Genomic DNA, 19,943 nt, shown 5'->3' on the forward strand with positions numbered 1-19,943 from the left:
GTTAATAGCAATTATCTCCCCATGGTTTCCTAAGAAGTCACTACTCCCTAGAGTTCTAACTAGCCACAAGTAATAGATTGTCCTGGTCACCTTTTAAATTAGAGGATGCATCAGAAGTACTTATAATTTACAAATAATGGATTTCTCTCCCTCAATGTAGCATTGCTGCCATGAAATTCTGTGGACATGAAGTTTTAGTGAAAATCATGGTGATAATCTTAATGCTGAACATGACCAGGTAATGTAGTAATAGGAAAGGAAATTCAACAAAGTCCAATGTCTGCAAAATTTGCAGATTTTTATCAAGATCTCATTACTTAATGACAATTGTTTGAGATTTTATTTAGGAGACCATACCTTAGTTATTTGAAATGATAAATTGAAGGATATTGTGTATGTTTTAAATCATAGCCTGATATTGATGTCTTTTTTATTTTACTGTGAATACATGGGTCCAGAAGTCAAGAAGTTAATAATGAGAATGGGGCCTCTAAGAAGTAGTCTTTACTTTTTCTCTTAGAAAATTTTGTTTTTCACTTTTATAATCTGGAGCTAGAAAGTTAGGGGTGTAATTTTAAGGAAAAAATAAATGACCCAACCCAGGATTTTGGCCATAATTTACTTAGAGTGGAAAATATGAGTGTTCTGTTATTATTTTGAGTTTCCCTTTTCCAAATAGGAAAGACATTGCTGTCTTGTGTATTTGGTGACTGATCCAACTATGTTGCAGAAACACATTGGGACCAGGCAAAATTATGTCTAGTATAAAGCACATTACTTGGATACAACTTAATTATCTGATGTTCAGTAATAAAATACAGTAGAAAGTGTGAGAGACGTCAAGAAGCATGTTATCATATTGATTTGGAATTGATGAATTTTGCTTAATCCTGCCAGTTAACCTTGAGTACTGGAGAAGCTGCCAGAGGATACTCTTATCATATATATGAAATGTATGTGAACAGAATAAATTACCAACTTCAGCCTCTTCTGAATCTCCAAGTGCTATGGAACTTCCCTGGAGGAATTCTAACTGCAGAAAATAACCTGATCATGGAGCCAACATAAAAAACTCTTCTCAAAATACAGTAAAGTTGTAAAACTCAAAACACATCAATGTGAATCACCTTTTTAAAAAATTGTTAAAATTCATCAAATACATTTTCAGCCTTCACAAACAATTTATTTGCATTTTCTGTAATGCATATATTCACAAAGACATACATTGCCATATAGTTATTTTTTTAAATGGAGTAGTTTTCAATAAACTACATTAAAACAAATAAGACTAAGCCAATGAATGTCACTTATATCAATTATATATCAAATACTGAAATTAAAAGAATTATACATGCCATTAAGTTTATAAATGTTATTAATTCAAAGATGATTCAAATAGTATTATTTGCCTTAAATAATGAATATTTATTTTAACATGTTCTTATTCAAGCTGGTAGACTCATGTATCTTTAGCATAAGAATTAATAGGTGAATTTAAACTTATAGAAACTGGAAACAGCAATCTTAAATTCTTAGTAAATATTTTTTGGCAGAAAATTAAACTTGATTATAAATAGTGATCATAAATTATGAATATTAGTGATTTAAAATATATGGATTAGCACTTATTAATAGTACCATTACTTAAAAATTTTATAAAATTACTAATTTTGTTCTTTTTCTAATTATATTCTCTAAAAATGATCATTTCATCTTTAACATATTACTGACTCTGAAAAAAATAATTCATGTCTTCCCTTTCTGGAGACAGTATCCAAATCCCTACAGTAGAGGGCAAACAAGAATATTTGTTGAAGAAAAGCAGGAAAAAGACCATGATTATCTAAATGTGTTCAATGAAAATGTTGTAGACCCACCATGATATACCGTCACAGTTATAAATTCATGCTGTAATCGCTGTAACAATGGAGAAGCAGAGGAGTGTTTTATTTTCCTTAATTTAAAAATAAAATTGTTAACTAATTTCCTGTGGTGGTTATTGATTTGTGTGGTCTTTGACTCCTGATTTCCTTACATCCATCAAATTCCATTTAAACTTTGTGTTTTCCCTAGGATTTGGTATATTTTTAGTCAGTGCATAAATTGATTTTTAAAAATTTAAAATTACATTATGAAAAGAACATATTTAGACTTTGTAGTGCCCCTGTGTCAGGAAAGTGAGAGGAAGAAAGGAAGAATTAACTATTCTTAATGGGACATACTCACTAGTTAATGGTCATGTTGAGACCTAGGCTTTTCTCTAGACTAAGTCAGAAGAATGGGATTTTTGTTTTTCTTTTTTGTGGCACTGGGAATTGAACCCAGTGCATGCTAGGCAAGCACTCTACCAACTGAGCTATACCCCCAGCCCAGAAGGGGATATCTGAAAACAGAAAGCAGAGGTGGATTTTCAGTAAGCTTTTTGTGTCTAGAATCAATAGGATTTCACAATTGTGGACTTTGCCAAACTTAGAAAGGTCTGTTTCCTCTTTTCTTGACCTATTCCCTTTTTTTCTTCTTTCCTGTCTTTCCAATTTTTTTACAAGAAAACAAACAACATTTTGTGACCATGAATATAACAGTTGTCACACAGGCCAGCAAGAATCCAATCACATCTAAAGAGTGGTACTGGAACCAGGTGAGGTCATGGGAGGCTGGCCGTAGGTGCTTGGCTCCTTTGTGGCGCATGACAAACTCGATCCAGAAGACAGCTCGGTCCAGGGGCTTTACAGGCTGATCATGATGAATTCTTGATAACCTCATGGCATTTTCTTTATAACTAAAAGGCAAATACATAAAAGTTAGTTTTTATTTTTGTTTTTTACTAAAGGTAAGATCAATATTATACAAGTTAAAACCCACAGATATGTTGAGAAAAAGTTTATCTTGCATGAACTTAGCCAGTTGACCAGGATTTTAAGTCATAAAAGTGTATATGTGGAAGAGATATATTCTTAACACAACATAGTTGTTAGATATAGAAATGTATATGTAGAAAGAAATAAAATATTCAGTTGTAAATAGATAGCCTAATTTTTCAATGAAAAAAAAATGATATTATGTGAGCTATAGTGTTCAGGACTGTTTTAAGATGAAGATGAGAATAACCCAATATTATTAGATAATATTATTTAAAACATCAATATGCACGGCCACTAACATATGAACAAATCAAATGACAAACACGGGGAGTTAGTCATCAACTTTGATGACTCATTTTACAGTGTTGAGATCATTGCAGTGTGGTAATTATTCCTTTGCACACATTTGCATATTTGTGGTGAAAATGACAATGTCTTTCTTGACAATGTCAGGACTGAATGAAAACACTGAGAATTGGCAAATCCAAGTGCATAGAGTTCTTGAAAGAAATAAAACTCTCCCTAGAATTAGAGCCCCCCTAATCAACATGGCACCACAATAGCAAGAATTATTGTTAATAGCTCTAATTGTTTCTCAAACAACACTGGGTAAAAGTCTATGTATTTAAAAGGTAAGATATGTCTTCATTCTGGTAGTTTAGCCAGACTAGTAGGTTCCAGGTTGGTTTGTGCTAGCAGGACATTGTTAGGATTGGGGAAAGGGAATGTGGTCATCATTCACAGGTGAATATGACCTAGAGACAGCAGCATGAGATTATCAACATGCATTCTTTGTGTATAGTGAAGAAGAGCCATCCTGCCATTCACCTGTAAGGTCAAGATAGTAATCACACACACATGGTCATTCTATTGCACTTTAGACAAAAGTGTAGTTGCTATAAAAACTTTTTTCTGCAAATCAGATTTTTGTTAAGATTTTCACTTTTTATAGATAAAGATTTAAAATTTTGAATATAAATAAATTTTATAGATAAATGTATACATACGAATACAGGTAAACTGTTTAATGAATAAGAATAATCAAGGATCATGTTCATAAATGTATTATTTCATATTTTTATGAACTGTTTTATGACAATGATAAAATATTTTGAATAATTAAAATTACTATGATTTATATATTACTATGTAATCTTTTGTGCTTCTTAATTGCTTTTGGGAATAAGATAATGGGATACATGTAAATACATCTATATTCTCTACACTATACCACCCTGTGTTTTCAGAAAATCTCAGAGGCAGTATTAGGTTGAGGATTAGTGTGAATATATTTTAATTAGACAACTTTTAGTATTTACTTGGAAATTTCTGAGTATCTATGATTCTGTTTTCATGAATCAATCATTATAAAATTAAATTAAAATTTAATAGACATTCTATACATTAGAGGTAAAAAGAATTACAAAATCTACCAGCTTTCATGTTTAATAAAATGAACTAAATTATCAGTGATTAACATCCTGGTAAGAAAGAAATTGATTGAACTTCAAGAACAACATTTATAGGGAAAAAGAATCATACTAAGAATTATTGAAGTTCCTAACCTCTAGCTACCTCATAAATTATGATGTCTAAAAGATCCTAAAGCTATTAATGATTCAGAAATAGCTATTAGCAGTGTTTAACAACACTGTTTGACAGTATTAGTAATTATTTTTGAATGTTTAATATTGGGACCATTATCACTTTCATTTTGCACTTAATAAATGGTCTATAATATTTAAATATTTTTATTCATGAAATTAAACAGATTATCCAGAAAAACAATGTAAGTGCTTCTATTATAATTGTGTTTATTTTGAAAAAATGTTAGTAGATTATTTGAAACCAGGTTTTTGTTGTCGTTGTTGCTGCTGTTGTATTTTCATGTCAGGAAATCATTTTCACAGTTGGGAATGAAATAAAGGGTTTTACATTTGTCAAGCTATATTATTTGACAATAAACCCATTATGAAGGTTGAGGCAGTGGTAGTTTTCTAGGATTACCAATAACATAATCAATGGCAGATAAGTCTTTAAAAGAAGCAGTACTCACGAAGGGTCATTAATGACTGTTCTCAAAGCACTGAGCAAATCCGCACTTGTCATTGTGTTGAAGTTCACCTCCACAGCTGCTCCTTTGGCCCTCATGTGAGCAATGTTATCAGGTTGATCAGCAAACATGGGGATTCCCACCATAGGGATCCCATGATAAATAGCTTCATAGATCCCATTAGTTCCACCATGAGTGATAAAAGCTTTGGTTTTAGGATGACCTAGTTTGGGGATGGAGGGAGAAGTGGGTATGGATTTCAAGCTAACACATTAGCAAAGTTTCAGAGATGGAAGCAACAAAAAGCTATAGTATATAAGTCACTGAAGAAGGCAACATTTTTTTTTTTTTAACAAAAGCTAATCTCATAAGACAATGCTACCCTAAAAAACTGTGATCCCAGAAAGATAATACATTTTTTCATTGTCTGGGAAGGCATTACTAAGGTGGTGTTATCTGAGCTGGGATTGAAATTTGAAATATGATGAGTCTTAACTGAGAATTAGGGGAAGCATGAATTTATGAATTTAATGGCCAATTGTTTAATTACAGCTGCTTTAAAAATGGAATCAAATATGAAAATGTTTAGTTATTAAATATTTTTAAAGTGCACTTGTTGTTATTCAATAGCAAGATTATGTGACAACAAACTTACAAAGTAGTGACTTGACTTTTCTCTTATCCAATGATACAACTTTTCTTCCCCCACAGTCTTACCAAGAAGGTCATTCTGAGGTAGCCAATCAAAAATTCGAGTATTGGCTCCTAATGTGGCTGGTTTCTTTCCTTGGTATCTCCATAAGACCTGTGGAAGACAATGCTATCATGTTTCAACTACACACAATGAGAGTGTGTTCAGTCTGTAGACTTATTTAGGAATCACATACCTCCATACTACCAGTGATAGCTGATTGAGGGGTACATAGAAGGAGTTTGCAGCTTGCAAATATTGAGGTACATACTGGGACTGCTCATGTATATCTTTAAAGACTTGTATTCAGATTCTATTAAGTATAGTATATTTTGAGGATTATTACTTAAAAATTGTTGGAAGTGATTCTTTAGAGAAATAGAATATAAATAGGACTAGTCTAATAAATCAGAATATGGAGGTTAAAAACATTGAGAGAAACACAAATTCTGTGTAAACTATTTCATCCTACATGGTATGTTTCAAGTGTAATTTTTTTTCAAAAATGTAATTAGGTTTAGATTTTTGGTTTTTTTCTCTTTTCTTTTATTCTTCTTATTTATTTGTTTATTTATTTATTTATTTATTTTGGCTTTGAACTAGCAATCCTTCTGCCTCCTCCTCCCCAGAAAAGGCAAAATTGACCCCAGACAAGTATAGAAATGGAAACTAGAAGTTCTATTATGCCAAATTAGCATAGTTACCTTTGTACTTTTCTACGTAGTTTAACTAATATATAAATATAAAAAGTACCAGGATACTTCATGAATAGGATTATATAGAAAATATAAATATAAACTTAGAAATATAAACTTAGAATGATATAAATATAAACATATAATGATAAAAATCAAGGTTAATTGAATAACAAATTAAAAATGAATATTGTTTGAAAATAATGTTACAATTTTAATTGCTTTTATCCAGTTTGGAAAAAATAAGTGAATCTAATCTTTTACTTCTAAAGCAATTACACTTTGGTAGAGTTTTTAAAAAACTCAGAAATTCAGAATACACTTTTTAGCATGATTTTTCTGTACTATGTATATAGTTGTCTCTTTTCCTGGACTGTCACAAGCCAGCCATGGGTTGTGTGTGTGAGCTATGCCACACTGGAGTACATGAAGGGACTGGACTGACATTGCTGCTCTGACTGCCGATATATGTCCTTCTCACTTACTCTGCCTATGATCCCCACACAGCACTTGAGATGGATGTGGCCTTCCAAGATGTCAGCCAATATGCTGACCACAAGACATCACCAAGCTATCCCTGAAACCTAATCCCTTGCCTTATTTGGGTGGAACTTTCTCAACTGTCTTCCCCCCAATAAATAGGGTTTCAGGCCTGCTCTCTCTCTCTCTTTTGCCTGCCTCTGTTGTCTCCTTAGTGGGAGGTGAGGTCAAGAAGGTATCACTGAACCACAAAAATAAAAGGTATTTTCTGTCTTCAGAAAATTTTCTGTCTACAGAAAATTCTGTACTTCAGAACTGGGAGTAGTCGATGGAAGCCAAAATGTTACAAAAGGCCTAATATTTACACCTCTATTCTGTTAAAATTAAGTAATCACAAAAGTGAGTTCTGATAGTAATGCCAAGGTTCTGTTAGGCAAATGGTCAAATGTTCAACATTTTAATATTATACAAATTTTTACCTAAAGCTGGTGTCAGTTATGCTCAGTGTTAATGAGTTTCAACATCCATCTGCAAAGAGTGTGATTAACTATACCGTCTGTCCCGTTACTAAGAAGTTACTGACAAGAGTGGCAGGTCATACTGACCTTTTGTGGAATCTGGGCAAGGGCCGAGGCAATGAGATTGGCCTTTTCTTCTGTGAGGTTTTTGACCATTGACCCCAGAGAAAATGCAACAACACCATCTTCCCCTGAGCTCTGGACAAAGTCTTCCATTTCCTGTGGACATACATTTTTTTTTCTTTTTAAAAGTGCAGCATCATAAAGAAAAAAATGTTCACCTATACTTCTAAGTAGAAAAAGTAAAAACTAATGTCAGAGAAATTGTTAAGCTGATTCTATCTTTTGACATATAACTATCTAGTCTCTTTAAAAGGAAGTATATCCCTGAAACTATGGCTAATATGTATTGTAAGTAATTGCAAGTACAAATATGAATCAAATCACTATAGAGAAAAATAGCCAATGATGGCAGCTCTTCTCATGGTTAGTGCAATTGTTATTCTCAAGGTATCATTTTACCAACCAACAGAATTATCTACAAACTGATAAAAATATTTCATGGCAGGAAGCCCAAGAAAGGATCCATATTTAGGCTTTTATATTGTCAATATGCCTGTTATATCCAAAATGTACCTTTCTATGAGACAAACATTCAAGATAATTTCTTCACAAGGATTCACTTTTCTGATTAATAGGGCTAAGAATAAATTTGTTAAAAATGTTATATATATATATATANTATATATATATATATATATATATATATATATATATATATATATATATATAAATATATTTTGGAAGAAGATACCACAGTTTATCTTCTTATAAGAATAATGACTTTTATAAGATGGTGCATTTAATTTGAGCCTTAGAGCAGTAGTGAAGTACAGATTTCTATATAAATAAAATCCCCTGAGTCATTGCTCTGTTTTGCAAATTGGGCACTGCAAAGTTAAGGACTGGGTCCTTTTACATAATAACCTATGTGAATGCCATCCTCTAAAGTCAATTTATGGCTAGTAAACTTATTAGAGGAGGGCATTTTGTTGAATTAAAGTGCACTGTTTTTCCAGCTTGCTTAATGTCAGGAGAGTTTTTCTGAGGTCCTAATAACTGTTTTCTCTTAAACAGATGCTTACAAAGCAAATAAAGAAACAAACACACACAAACACACACACACACACACACACACACACCATGCTGATCTGTATTTTTGACTTAACTGTGTCTATTTTTTTATTCTATTTATTTAGTGTCTAGCATAATTTATTCATCAACTGTAAAAGTTAAGATTGGTAATCATACTGCTCAAAGTCTATATCAATAGGTAATCTGAGATTGGAATTGAATCCAAATTGGAATCTTCTTGTAAAGCATGTCGCAAGTTATTTTTGAGAAATTATACATGTGAAAGGGAGAAAAGGATATATAAAATAGTGTGGTAGGGGTATTATCTAGTGATCATGGACGAGTTGTATCTCTCTCTGTATATTTATTTAGTTATTGTTTTATTAACTCCTGTACTGACAGTACCTAGCATAACTTTTTTTTGCAGCCATAAACTTGACTGTTAAGCATATTCAGAATCTTAAAGTGAAATTTTAAGCTTACATATGCTTTACTTAAGTTAAACAGAAATCAAAACTCTACTGGGCATTCCATTTGACCGGCAGCCTACTAACCAGATTTTCAAAGTTTTGTCTCTTCACTCACACCTATTAATAATTAACAATAATGTTCTTATCATGGTTATCTAATTTATTGTTGGTGTTGTTGTTTCTTAAAATTTATTTATGTCCAAAATTTCTGGCATTCCACGTTTTATCTTTGAAAACTTTGGAATATGGCATACAATTTTATTTTTTTCTCAAAAAAACAAATACTGACATCATGCTTACAGAAAGCAATATTACATTTGAATTGGGGTGGGTTTCTACCCCATCCCATAACAACTGGCTTTATTTTGGTTTTTGGCCACATGAGGAAGGCCAACAGTCAGAGGGTAAATGTGCATCTCACCATGCAAATAAAAGAAAAAGTGACTGTACTTCCCTCTTTTCTCCCCACAGAACAATTACCAAGATCGTGAGCATGATTGGTGGGGTATCCCACTCATGGGGAGTGGCTCTCTTCTCTGGTACGATTTCACATTCACTGGCAGAGGCATATTTTATACTTAAATTACTGCAAAGACACTATGACATGAAATTTTCTCCTTTATCCATTCTTCTCAGGCACAATGTTTGAGAAAACTTGACTTCTTATGTTTTCTCAATGCTTCTTCACAATATCTTTCTTTAAGAGAATTCCATAAGGCCCCAGGCTGCCTCCCACATCTTCCAGGGACAGGGCTGAGACCCTTTTGGGGAGCTGGGAGGAAACACTCAGGGCAGCCACTGCCCAGGAACTGAGGTTCTCCTGTCTCTCGCCTGCTTGCTGAGGTATTTGAGTGACCAAGTGCTGCCTCAGCACATGGACTGGCCTGCAGGACCAAGAAGGAGGGAGAGATGGGGGCAACTCTTCAGCTGGTTGTACCCAGTAACTCATGGAGTGAAGGCTTCGGCCCCTGACTGTCCAGCACTGTGTTGGCAGACAGTCCAGGAAGTGAGGGCCTTAGGCTGAGGCTGGTTTTGAATTTGTGATCTTCCTGACTCAGCCCCAAGAGCTGCTGGGATTACAGGCATCACCCAGCGAGTCTTTCAGTTTAATTATTATTTCCGTATGCTGACAACTGTCAATCTATTTTTCATGCTTTCTACCAATACTGAGACCTTGTGCTACCCCAAATGTTTCCAGAAATCACGTGATAATCCATTTTGATCAAAAACTAAACTCATCATCAACTCTGTGGAGTTTTTTTTTTTTTTTTACCAGCTGTTTCCTATGATACTAAAGGTCACTACCAGGCAATAATCCCCCAGATTAAAATCTAAGAATGCTACCTTATTCCATGTCTTCCCTTAATACTAATTTCTTCTTATTCATCAAATTCTGTGCAATTCACAAAGAATTCTCACGAAGGTATTTTTCTCAATCAACTGCTTTGGAAAATGTCCCTGGTGATCAGGTTTCACATTAATATCTTAATGTCTCCTTAGTGATTCCATGGCTCTCCTTTCTGTCCTTTTGCTCAGTATCCACACTAAAGATACAGGTATTTTTAGTACACTACTCGAATTATTTTATTCTTCAGCTAAATTCTCAAGTAAAATCCAAAAGACCGAATATCACTCAAAAAAGACCCCTATGATGAAGAAAATAACCTGGGAATGGTAGACTGAAAATATTCAACAACATATCTTTGTTATTGGAGCTGTGAACTTTAAAGGAAAATGGGACAATTTTATCACCATAGACATACCTTAGGTAAAGGTTTGGCAGGTTTACAGTGCAATCCTCCAACAAACTCAAAATTAGGTAAGTATGGACGAGGAAATTCAAAATCCCAATATGTCCGGATTAGCCAAATTTCAGCTTTGCCCATAGTCTCACATAATGTAGTGGGTCTTCCTGGATAAAATGAAGATTTGCGTGGAGAAATTTAATACACATATTTGCCATATTTGCTAGGAAAAAACAAAAAATTCATCACTGATTACCTTATAAGCTATTAAGGAAAAGAATGAAGACCTCTAGAATGCTTATAATGATTATATGTTAAAAGGAAGGAAGAAAAGGAAGAAGGGGATAAGGGAGAGAGGAAAGAAGGGAAGAAAGAAGACAAAACAAAAAAAAGGACTTGGGGGCAATGAAAAACGATTAATATGTAAGTATAGATTCATAACAGTGAAGGAAACAAAACTTTAACTACAAATATTGAGAGATTTAGTACTTGTTCTTTCTCTTTAATTTAGTGCAGAAGATAAATTAACTCCATCACATAAGCCTCATTCAAGTCACCTCTCAAAAATTTCCCAGTTTCCCAGTTTTTATTCAGGAACAGGACTGTCTTACAGCTTGTATAGTCTCATTCAAACATATTGTTGAAGAACCCATACCTATTTCAATCCAACTTTTTTTCTGAATCAAATCTTATCACTTAAATTGATTTATCATCATGTTTTCAATAAACAGTTCCTGACTAATTCACACTCAATACCCCCCTTATATGTGCAATACAAATATAAATAGTATTAATATCATATACTTATTCTAGTGTTAACTTTAAATGATGTTTTTTGAAAGGGGCAGATTCTAAGTATTAACTTTAGGAGTTTTGTGGAAAAGAATGAGTATTTGTCAATAAAGTCAACCTTTTCTACATACAAGAAAATGTGTTTTGCAACTGAGAAAAGAAAATCTCAAATAAGAATATTTTATTGCTAAGAATTCTAATCATAATTGGTAAGTATATACTCCTGGGATAGAAAGCCTCTCTGAATAGTCATTACTTAGTAGTATTTGAAGATATGTGTGAGTTCATGTAATCATTGTCTTAATTTGATAATGAAGAAAGATTGCCCAATGAAACTCAACTTGAAATTTTCAGAGATTGGATGAAAACTTCTCTCCACATCTTCTACATCAGAATGTTTGTGTCATAGAAGTGTCTTTATTTTGGGCTGAGGATGTAACTCAGTGGTAGAGCCTAGCTGTACAAGGGCCTGGTTTTGATCCCTACACTTCAAGTAATAGATGCTTTATTTCATATGTGCCACATCCTGCCTTCATTATGAATTCCCTAGGTGAAGTTTAGGTTCATAAGTTCTAGAACAAATTTTTAGGAAGACCAAGCTTCTTCAATAAAATTGTGTTTTTAAAGCAGTGATCACAATTATACACATAGAGTCAAAGAAAAATGAAAATAAATTTGAACAAATGCATACAAAATTGGCAAATAATTTCATAAGAAATTTTAAAAATTATACTGAAGAATTGTGAAATAAAAATATTGAATTAAAATTTACCATCAATTCTTTTATTGTAATTATATTATTTATATAAATAGTTATAAACATTGGACAATTATGTGATATATAATTAATAAATTATAAAATATGAACTGTCAAGTGAATATTGTTATTGATTGCATCTATTATTTTAAAACTAAGTCTAATGAGATGGCTTTTAATTTGAAGAACTCCTGTTAGTAACTTGAATTAATTACTACATGCCTGTCTGTAATTTATGTGGACAAGAGAAAAATTTAGTAGGTGGCATTTACCAATCTCTGAGGTGACATGTTAGCTAGACTGACATGTACAGATGATTTCTAGGCTATCTAGGTGTTTCTATTTCCAATGGAATGCGAGAAAATGTATATGCACATTTCTGGGTCACTTTTTTAAAAAAATTAAAAGTATATTCTCCATTTTACCTTCATTTTCTTTCAGGTCAGTATACAAATAACCTTGTCCAATTATTTGGGCAAAAACAGCATCACAAACTATTGTAAGAACTAAGATAATTAGTTCTTGATTCCTGGATGACTTTGTGAGTAGAACTTATTTTCTTCAGGTAGATAGTTACATGAGGGAGAAATAATTTCTGTGCATTTACGATGTTTTGTTGCATATTTTTACTGCAGCTCACACTGTGGAGTCCATTGTTTCATGGTAGGCAACACATCATAGTAGCACAAACTAGAATATTGACAATGGATGATATGATGCTGTCATATCTTACAAATACTTTGAGAACAGAATTGACAGCATCTCCATTCAGATTATTTATGTACTGTAAAAAAAGAGAGTTGGATGTACAATGATCCTAGTTATGTTTTTACCTGAGTCACTAGAAGAACTGAATTTAATTGAATAAAATGGGGAACCCTAACACCTATGATAAAGAGAAATAAAAAAGCAACGACAACACAAACCTCAAAGGTTTATATCTTTTTTACCACAGATGGATCCCAGGGGCACTTAACCACTGAGCTATACCCCCAGCACTTTTTATTGGAGGTAAACTCTTGCTAAGTTACTTGGAGCCTTGCTAACCTGCTGAGGCTGATATTGATCATTCTTGAACCTATGCCTTCCCATCAATGCCTGTCATGGTACCAAACTTCAAACTTTCTTTGTACTTAACTTTCTTACATCTTCCTTGCTAGATACTGAAAAAAAATAATACCCATTGTTTGAATTAATCATTAAATTGGTATCCACAGTTACTTACAAGGGAATTTATCAATTCCAAAAATTAAATTAGCAAACAGAAAAGCTAACTAAGCTGTGTATCCATCCAGTCCTGAGCTTTTCTGATCAAAATTCCAATGGCATTCCCCATAGAAATAGAAAAAGGAATCATAAAATTCACCTGAAAAAATAAGAGACCCAGAATAAGTAAAGTAATCCTTAGCAGGAAGAGTGAAGCAGGTGGCATCACTATACTAGACCTCAAACTATACTACAGAGCAATAGTAACAAAGACAGCATCGTATTGACACCAAAATAGACTGGTAGACCAATGGTACAGAATAGAGGACACAGAGACTAACCCACAAAACTACAATTATCTTATATTAGACAAAGTTGCCAAAAACATGTATTGGAGAAAAGATAGCATCTTCAACAAATGGTGCTGGGAAAGCTGGAAATCCATATGCAACAAAATGAAATTAAACCCCTATCTCTCACCATGCACAAAACTCAACTCAAAGTGGATCAAGGACCTAGGAATTAAACCAGAGACTCTCTGTTAATAGAAGACAAAGTAGGCCCTAATATTCATCATGTGGGATTAGTCTCCAACTTCCTTAATAAGATTCCTATAGCACAGGAATTAAAACCAAGAATCAATAAATGGTATGGAATCAAGCTAAAAAGTTTCTTCTCAACAAAAGAAACAATCTGTGAGGTTAACAGGGAGCCTACATCCTGGGAGCAAATTTCTACCACTCACACATCAGATAGAGCACTAATCTCTAGGGTATATAAAGAACTCAAAAAGCTAAGCACCTAAAAAACAAATAACCAATCAACAAATGTGCCAAGGACCTGAGTAGACACTTCTCAAAAGTTGATATACAATCAATCAACAAATATATGAAAAAAATGTTCATAATCTCTAGCAATTTGAGAAATGCAAATCAAAACTAAGATATCATCTCCCTCTAGTGAGAATGGCAGCTATTATGAAAACAAACAACAATAAGTGTTGGCAAAGATGTGGGGGGAAAAGGTACATTCATACATTTCTGGTGGGATGCAAATTGGTGCAGCCAATATGGAAAGCAATATGGAGATTCTTTGGAATACTGAGAATGGAACCACCATTTGACCCAGCTATCCCTCTCCTTGGTTTATACCCAAAAGCCTTAAAAACAGCATACTACAGAGACACAGCCACATCAATTTTTATAGCAGCACAATTCACAATAGCTAAACTGTGGAGCCAACCTAGATGCACTTCAATGGATGAATGGATAAAAAAATGTGGCATATATATACAATGGAATATTATTCAGCAATAAAAGAGAAGAAAATAATGGCATTTACAGGTAAATGGATGGAGAAGATAATTCTAATTGAAGTTAGCCAATCCCCAAAAAACAAATGCCGAATCTTTTCTCTGATAGAAGGAGGCTGACTCACAGTGGGATAGGGAGGAGAACATGGGAGGAATTGATGAATTCTAGATAGGGCAGAGGGGTGGAAGGGGAAAGGAGGGGATAGGGGATTAGCAAGGATGGTGGAATATGATAGACATCATCATCCAAAGTACATGTATGAAGACACGAATTGGTGTCAACATACTTTATATACAACCAGAGATATGAAAAATTGTGCTGCATATATGTAATAAGAATTGTAATGCATTCATTCCATTGTCATTTATTGGTTTTTAAATCAATTTTAAAAAAAGAAAAAAAAAAGAACTAACTAAAGTTTTCAAGGCAAGCATTATATTGATCTTAGGATCATTCTGAACATTGATCTGAATCCTGTTTGTTAGTGGCTGCAGTCCAGAGAGTATGTCCATATATAAGTAGGAAGTCCACATAGAAAATTAAGAAATCAGGCAATTTGAAGAGGAAAAAGTAAATCACTTTTCTTCCACTCAATGTTCAAACAAAATAAAGTTTCCCAGTTTTTATGAGTACTTTCTGTCACTGAAGGGTGGTTTTCTTTATATAATAGAATAGTTTAATCCTTACTAAATATGCAATTAGGCCCATCATTGTCTGTAGAGTGGTGGATATAGAAAATTTAATTGCTTACAGTGGATACTGAAGTGGAAAATATTTATTGTTTAATGGAACCCAAGTAAAATGGAAAACAATGTGTAAAAACATGACACAACAAGATCAGTGTACAACTTGTGCCCATTACAAAATCTGAGCCTATAACCAGATATATTTAGAAACAAGAATGCCTACTATTTTATTTTAAATTGTTTACTGTTTTGACATTGATATAATCTAGTATCATTAATTACCTATGGACTACAGATTATAAATGAACCTCTTCATAAAGAATATCATGTTTTAACAGTCTTATTAAAAATATAAAATTAGTTAGGAGAAAAAGAGATAACTATTAGTAAGTCAGAAAAAAGTTGAAATTAGGAAATCAGAAGCAATAATCATATAGTGTTAAACACACACTATATCTTTTCACCAGGGTGAAAAGATAGGGATAGATATTCAGTCTCCTTAAGCCATATGAATGGAGAAAATGAAAGACAATTTCTTCTTTTTATCAGAGCAATTATTTGCTAACATTTTACTAAAACTTTGCTGTCACAAGAGAGTCCCCAAGCACAAAGATGTGTGACATTTTCAGTACATACTTTGCTTGATGAAGAATTCCCCTCATTTTAGTCTGCTAAGATAACATTTCTGTTTCTGCTTACCTTAAATATATGTGTTCCCAGAAGGCTTCATTCATAACCCTATATACCAAAATTTTACAGTGATATATTCATGGTTCTATCTCTTCCATTTGTCTCTGAAGGTAGAATTAAAGCCAAGATCATGGTCTCATGTATCTTATTTCCAATATACTAGATGTTAAATTACTTACTCAGAAACTATTGCAGTATAAATTTAGTTTAAAACCTTGTCTAAAAGCTAAGAATTTATAAATGGGGCAACTTTAGCATTAGTTCTATGAAACAATATATCTGTTAGAAAATCAGTGTAATATGCACAAATTGATAAATGTAATACACAACATAAAAAGAACAAAGGACAAAAACCACATGCTTATTTCAAAATGCAGAAGAGCACTCAACAAAATTTAACAAACCTTCATGATAAAACTGAGAAAACTTTATTATTTACCTTGAAATAATAAAGGCTGTGCATGAAAAAACAGAAACTGATATCATACTGAATGGGAAAAAATGGAAAGTATTTTCCTTAAAATCAGGAAAAGAAAAGGATGTTCACTTTTACCACTCATATTCAATCTATTCCTTGAAATTTTATCCACAGGGATTAGGCAACATAAATAAATAAGTAACACAAAGAGAATAACATAAGTCAAATTATCCATATTTGCAGATAATATAATCCTCTTATACATAGGTGACCCTACAGGTTCCACCAGAAGACTTCTAGAGCTATTAAACAAATTCATCATAGTAACAACATACAAAAATCAATAATGAATCTGCTCATAAAGAAATCAGGAAAGAAATCCCATTCACAAGAGCTTTAAAATTACATATCTTGGAATAAACTAACCAAGAAAGTTATGACCTCTATAATGAAAATTACAGTACACTGAAGAAATAAATTCAAGATGACTTTAGAAGATGGCAAGACTTGGAATATTCATGAATAGGCAGAATTAATAGCATTGAAATGGCCATATTGCTAAAAGCAATTAGCAGATTCAATGAAGTTTTCATCTAAATACCAAGGATATTCTTCACAGAACTAGAAACAATCATCCTAAATTTATGTGAAAGAACAAAAGACCCAGAATATCCCAAGCAATCTTAGGCAAAAAGAGCAATACATGAGGCATCACAAGACCCTATTTGAAAATACACTACAGAGTCATGGTACCCAAAATAGCATGGTACTGGCATAAAAACAGACAAACAGCGTAGACCAACAGAACAGAATAGAAGACACGAAGACAAACTCATACAGATACAGTCATGTGATCCTTGACAAAGCTGGCAAAAATACATATTGGTGGAAAAAAAAGCCTATTTAACAATTGGGCTGGGAGAACTGAATATCCACATATAGAAGAATGATACTAGATCCCTCTCTCTCACCATGTACAAAGGAGAACTCACAATGTATTAAAGATCTAAATATAAGAGCAAAAGCTTTAAAACTGTTTGGGAAAAACATTTCAACCTACAGATTTCTCTATGGCTTAGGAAATAAGAGCAAGGGTCAATAAATGGGATGGCATCAAATTAAAAAGCCTCTGCACAATAAGAGAAACAATGAACAGAGTGAAGAGAAAACTGACAGAATGGTAGAACATCTTTACCAGCTACTTCTTCAACAGACGATTAGTAACCAGAATATGCAAAGAATTAAACAAAAACAAAAACAAAAACAAAAACCCAAACAAACAAAAAACTCAATCAATAAATTGGTGGGCAACAATTACATGAAAAACTATTCAACATCTTTGGCAATCAGGGAAATGCAAATCAAAACTACACTGAGATTTCATCAGAATGGCAATCATCAAGAATACAAATAACAATGAATGCTGATGAGGATGCCGGGAAAATAAATTCTTATGCACTGTTTGTGAGGATATAAATTGGGATAGCTACCACAGAAATCAGTGTGAATGTTCCTCAAAAAGTTTAAAATAAAAACGTCATATGATCCAGCTATAATACTCCTTAATTATCTGGAAGAATTAGAATCAGCATACTACAGTGATACATGAATTCTCATATTTATTGCAGCATAATTCACAATAGTCAAATTATGGGATCAGCTTAGGTGTCCATCATCAGATGAACATTTACTATGTTATTTGCTGGAAAACCGGTGGAACTACCAACCATAATTCTGAGTGAAATAAGTCAGATTCAGAGAGAAAAGTATTGTTTTCTGTCATATGTGGAAGCTGGAGTGAAAAGAAAATGGGAAAGAAGGAAGAGGGACTACCATGCATGTAGAAGACAGACCATGCATAGAGAAAGGGGATCCAGGAGAAAGAAGAGGAGAGGGTGGGGGAGGTATTGGTGAGTAAAACTGATTAAATTACATTCTTATGTATATACAAATATGCCACAATGAGACATACCATTCTGTATAAATAAAAAGCATCAATGGGATGTATATATGAAAAAGAAAATGATGTGATGGACTCAGTTGTGTTTCCCCAAATTCCCTTGTTGAAACCTGACTCTATTTGTAGAACTGGTCTTTAGAGGTGAATAAGGTTAAGTGAATTAAAGGGTACGGTCCTAATCCAATATGACCAGTATCCTTTTGAAAGAGGAAGACACACCAGGACACACAGATGCAACAGAAAATGCCTTGTGCAGACATAAGAAGATAGGTTATCTGCAAGAGGGGAGAAGCCCCAAGAACATGCCACCCTGGCAGCCCTTGATGTCAGACTCCCAGCCTCCAGAACTGGAAAAAAATACATTTTTTTAAGTCACCAGTCTCTGGTACTTAGTTATAGAAGCCCTAGCAAATTAACACAACTGGGGAGTTAAATTAGCTAGTGTTTTTAATATTCTGTGTCGTCATTTGTTTGGAAGTTGGTATTTCCTCATGATTCTCAAAAAAGAGTTGAAGGGTAAGGCTTCAATTGATGGACTCAGACGAAAATAACAAAGTAACATCATTCATTAGAAAAAGGTAAACAACTAAATGTAAGTAGAATGAATATTACCATCTAAATAAAAGGTTCACTACATTTTTAAACTTTCAAGAAATAAACTTTTTTAGAGTTTTGTATTTAAGTTTTCAACTCTCTGTATTATACTCTCTGAAGTGTAAAGTATCCTAGGAAACTTTTCATTATGACCAGCTCTGTGAAGCAGTTCACAGGACACACTGAAGTTTTCTACCTAATTTATGAGATACATACACTGACGTTTTCTACCTACTTTATGAGATACATGGAAATGGTAGGTATGCTGGTCCAAGAGGAGAATGGTATAAATTTGAGAGTAATAAGAAGTTATTCTCAAAAATTTATGAAACAAAATTCAGATAAAGTCAATTTTATAATGAATTTGATTCCACTCCCCAAATAGCTCACATTTCAGTTTATTACTGGCATAATGAAAGATTTTCTTATTATAACAAACACTGCAATTTTTTTTTCTTTTTCCCCCCTCCTTAACCAATAAAAAGTCAAATGTCATAGTAAAAAGAAGTTCAATGTCCTGGAAGTATTTATTATCTTATATCTGACCAAAAAAAAAAAAGTCTTCTTCCCTTGGACTAACAATTTTTTATTTTAACAATCTATTAAATTTCAAGGTATTTTACAAAACAGCCTAACACTTATAAAGAAGGAGTAACCAGCCAGGGTGGTCACACACACCTTTAATTCCTGCAGAGGCAGGGGGATCACAAGTTCAAGGACAGCCTCCATAATTTAGCAAGACCCTCAGAAAAAAAAAATTAAAATGAAATAAAAAGGAAAGGGTATATACCTCAGTAATAAGGTACCCCTAGGTTCAGTCCCAAGAGAAAAAACAAAAGAAGAAGAAGAAGAAGAAGGAGGAGGAGGAGAAGGAGGAGGA

At 33.2% G+C, this 19,943-nt stretch overlaps 1 protein-coding gene across 2 annotated transcripts in view; it reads right to left on the minus strand.

The window, feature by feature from the left end:
• Window positions 1-1,157: 1,157 nt before the first annotated feature.
• Window positions 1,158-19,943, minus strand: part of LOC107158795 (UDP-glucuronosyltransferase 2A2-like) — a 46,131-nt gene continuing 27,345 nt past the window's right edge. For both annotated transcript variants that reach the window (XM_048785750.1, XM_015505293.2), the window contains exons 3-7: window positions 10,666-10,814; window positions 7,386-7,517; window positions 5,632-5,719; window positions 4,918-5,137; window positions 1,158-2,779 (exon numbers count right to left, since the gene is read on the minus strand). In XM_048785750.1, the coding sequence (XP_048641707.1) occupies window positions 2,500-2,779; window positions 4,918-5,137; window positions 5,632-5,719; window positions 7,386-7,517; window positions 10,666-10,814 (869 nt within the window). In that variant the 3' untranslated portion in view covers window positions 1,158-2,499. The remainder of the gene's footprint in view (window positions 2,780-4,917; window positions 5,138-5,631; window positions 5,720-7,385; window positions 7,518-10,665; window positions 10,815-19,943) is intronic.

The sequence above is a fragment of the Marmota marmota genome, unplaced genomic scaffold (assembly GCF_001458135.2).
Source record: "Marmota marmota marmota unplaced genomic scaffold, marMar, whole genome shotgun sequence".
Taxonomy (NCBI): domain Eukaryota; kingdom Metazoa; phylum Chordata; class Mammalia; order Rodentia; family Sciuridae; genus Marmota; species Marmota marmota.